This window comes from Asparagus officinalis, chromosome 2 (assembly GCF_001876935.1).
Source record: "Asparagus officinalis chromosome 2, Aspof.V1, whole genome shotgun sequence".
In the NCBI taxonomy this organism is placed as follows: domain Eukaryota; kingdom Viridiplantae; phylum Streptophyta; class Magnoliopsida; order Asparagales; family Asparagaceae; genus Asparagus; species Asparagus officinalis.
The window spans coordinates 16,319,290-16,322,363 of NC_033795.1; the positions used below are offsets into that span (position 1 = coordinate 16,319,290).

Below are 3,074 nucleotides of genomic sequence, written 5' to 3' on the forward strand. Positions count from 1 at the left end.
TGGAATTTATTTGAATTGGAAGGGAGGGAACATGAGAGTGAAGAGAAGGATGAAAGATGGTTGAGGAGTGGTGTAGGGAGGTATTTATCTGTATGGAGAAATATTTCAATGCTTTCTAGAAAGGGTTTTTTTTATATTAGTAACCCTTTAGTCATCCATATTTGCAAACTTACCTTCAGATCTTGGTATTTGCAAAACTGCCGCAAATTCGTCAACATTGGAATAAAATACCTCTAGATCTAATGTTTCTACTTATCAAACGGTTTTGGGATTAGATATAGGGGACTTGATAATTAAGAGGATAGAGCATTAAATATATCCCTAAATCGTTTGATAAATGTTTTGATTTGGAGGGTATTTTATTTCCAATGTTGATGAATTTAGGGGTAGTTTTGCAATTACCGACATTTTGGGGGTAATTTTACAAATATGGATGATTTAAGAGTTCTATAAAAAAAATCCTTTTAGAAACTGCTTTCTTTGGGTTATTTTCCTTAGCTTTTGCCTTTGTTGGCTAGCTTATGAGAGAACTGAGAGGATTGTTGATAAATAAGAGTATGGATGCTGTGGGGTCTGTTCCTTTCTTGTAGGGGAGGTTAGAGTGGGGTCCAAAGTTAGATTTTGAGGTGAAAAAGTGGATTGCATGTGCTACAGGGTAGTATGAAAGGCAAACCTAGCTTTGATCTCTCTCATCGTGAATGTATCTACTTTTAGGGTTTTGTAGTAATCATAGATTCAAATATTAGTTTTGCATGCATCTTTCTCTCCAGTTTCACCTTCTCATTATATCATGTATCATGTGCATTGTGCATAGAAGTTCAAAGCAATTAGCCCATGCGGTTTTTTTTTTTTTTTTTTTTTGGCGGGGGGGCGGGGGTGGCGCCGTTGTCAAGTTTGTTAATCAGTCCTAGTTAATAGATAGAATTCTAGTTAGAATAGAATACTAGTTAGTAGATAGTTTTCTAGTTATTGGATAAGAATTGGAGTTGTAATCTTATCTATATATACATGTAATACTCTTCATGAAAGAGAACGTGAATAAAAAAAAAGAGTTCCTGCTTCTTGTTTCTGCTCCTTCGCTGCGTGTGTTCTTCAACAAAACAGAGGCTTTGAAAAGCCTGCTGCAGAACACGTTCTCTGCTCCTCCCCTCTTCTGTTCGTTCCCTCAAAAATTCAGCCAGGTTATATTTTAGTTTACAGGTTTTCTAACTCAGTTTCAGGTGTGAACTTTGGCCGATTCTGGTTCAAAGCCTACAAGTGGTATCAGAGCCGTGTATGCCTAAAATTCAACCAAGATCTGAAGAGATGACGAGTTCAGAGAAGATGACGACCAAGGTGGGTTCTCTCACTCTTCAATACCCGACGCTATCGAGGGATAACTATGCTTCGTGGGCAATCAAGATGAAAGTCTACATGAAGGCTCAAGACGTGTGGGATGCCATTGAGCCCGCGGCAGGCGCGTCCGTGGAACACAGGAAGGATCAGATGGCGTTGGCGGCCATCTACCAGGGGATTCCTGAAGAGACTTTGATGGTGATCGCAGAGAAGCAAACGGCAAAAGAGGCATGGGAGACCTTGAGAACAATGCATCTAGGAGCGGACCGTGTGAGGAACACGAAGGTGCAGACCTTGAAGTCCGAGTTCGAACTTCTCCGGATGAAGGAGAATGATAAAGTCGACGATTTTTCGACGAAGTTGACAGGAGTCGTCAACAAGATCCGGGGTTTAGGCGGCGAGATGGAGGAGAACTATGTCGTTAGAAATCTACTTCGGGCGGTACCAGAGAGATTCCTTACTATCGTCTCCACGATTGAACAGTTCGGGGACATCGACAACATGACACTCGAGGAGGCAATCGGGCATATCAAAGCCCACGAGGAGCGGGCACGTGTTTTTCGAGACAACGTCGACGACCACCTATTGTTGACGCATGCGGAGTGGCAAGCAAGGAGCAAGAACAACGGCGGAGGCTTCCTCTCAACAACTACACCCAATGATGGCAGCGGACGAGGACGAGGTCGCGGGGCCGGTCGTGGGCGTGGCCGTGGCCAAAGAGGCCGAGGCGGACAGCAGTACCACGGCAGCGGGCAGCAGCACCACGCTGCCCAAGCAGGCCGCGGAGGGGAGCACGGCGGCCAGGCAGGCCGAGGCGGCTTCGGCGGCAGAGGAGGACGTCCAGGAGGTGGTTTCGGCCATGGAGGTGCAGCTCGCCAGGAGGGGGAGAGTAGCACAAGCGGTGGTCGAGACAAATCCAACATCAAATGCTTCAATTGCGGAGTATACAGGCACTTTCAGTCGGAGTGTCACAAGCAACGCCGCAACCATGAACATGAAGCTCATCTCACCCGTGCATATGACGAGGAGCCAAAATTGATGATGACAGTTTTAGAGTAATCATCAACTGTCATTCTACTCAATGAAGAGAAGGTGGTGCCAAACTTACTCACAGCGGGGGAGGCACAAGTTGCCAACGACGTTTGGTACCTTGACAACGGAGCTAGCAATCACATGACCGGCCACCGAGGTAAGTTCAAGGAGCTCGACGAGAACATTAAAGGAACCATCAAGTTTGGTGATGGATCCGCGGTAGAGATCAAGGGGAAAGGCTCTATCCTCTTCCAGTGCAACAATGGCGATCAAAGGCTACTACCCGAGGTATATTATATTCCGAGCTTGAAATCTAACATTATTAGTCTTGGTCAGATGACGGAAGATGGGAGTAAGGTTGTTATTGCTGATGAGTTCCTGAGGGTGGTTGATAGGAACGGTGCTCTCTTGATGAGGGTGAAACGTTCATCTAACCGATTGTACAGGATAGAATTAAAGACTTGCAAGCCGGCGTGTTTGATGGCGAACATTAACGATCCAGCTTGGTTATGGCATGCTCGCCTTGGGCATGTCAATTTCTTCGCCCTCAAGATGATGACTGATAAGAGGATGGCTTCCGGGTTGCCGAAGATCTTGCACCCGAATCAACTATGCGAAGGATGCCTCGTCGCCAAGCAAGCAAGACTGTCGTTCCCTTCACAAGCAAATTTCAGAGCTAAGGAGCCGCTGGAGTTACTACATGCTGA

The 3,074-nt window shown here is 45.9% G+C and overlaps 1 protein-coding gene across 1 annotated transcript; it reads left to right on the forward strand.

The window, feature by feature from the left end:
• Positions 1,306–2,394, forward strand: LOC109830880 (keratin, type I cytoskeletal 10-like). The gene has a single exon (XM_020398239.1). The coding sequence runs from the start codon at positions 1,306–1,308 to the stop codon at positions 2,392–2,394; it is 1,089 nt and encodes a 362-aa protein (XP_020253828.1).

Excerpts from the sequence above, each read along its gene's own strand:
- LOC109830880 (XM_020398239.1), top strand. The coding sequence starts at position 1,306 with ATGACGAGTTCAGAGAAGATGACGACCAAGGTGGGTTCTCTCACTCTT.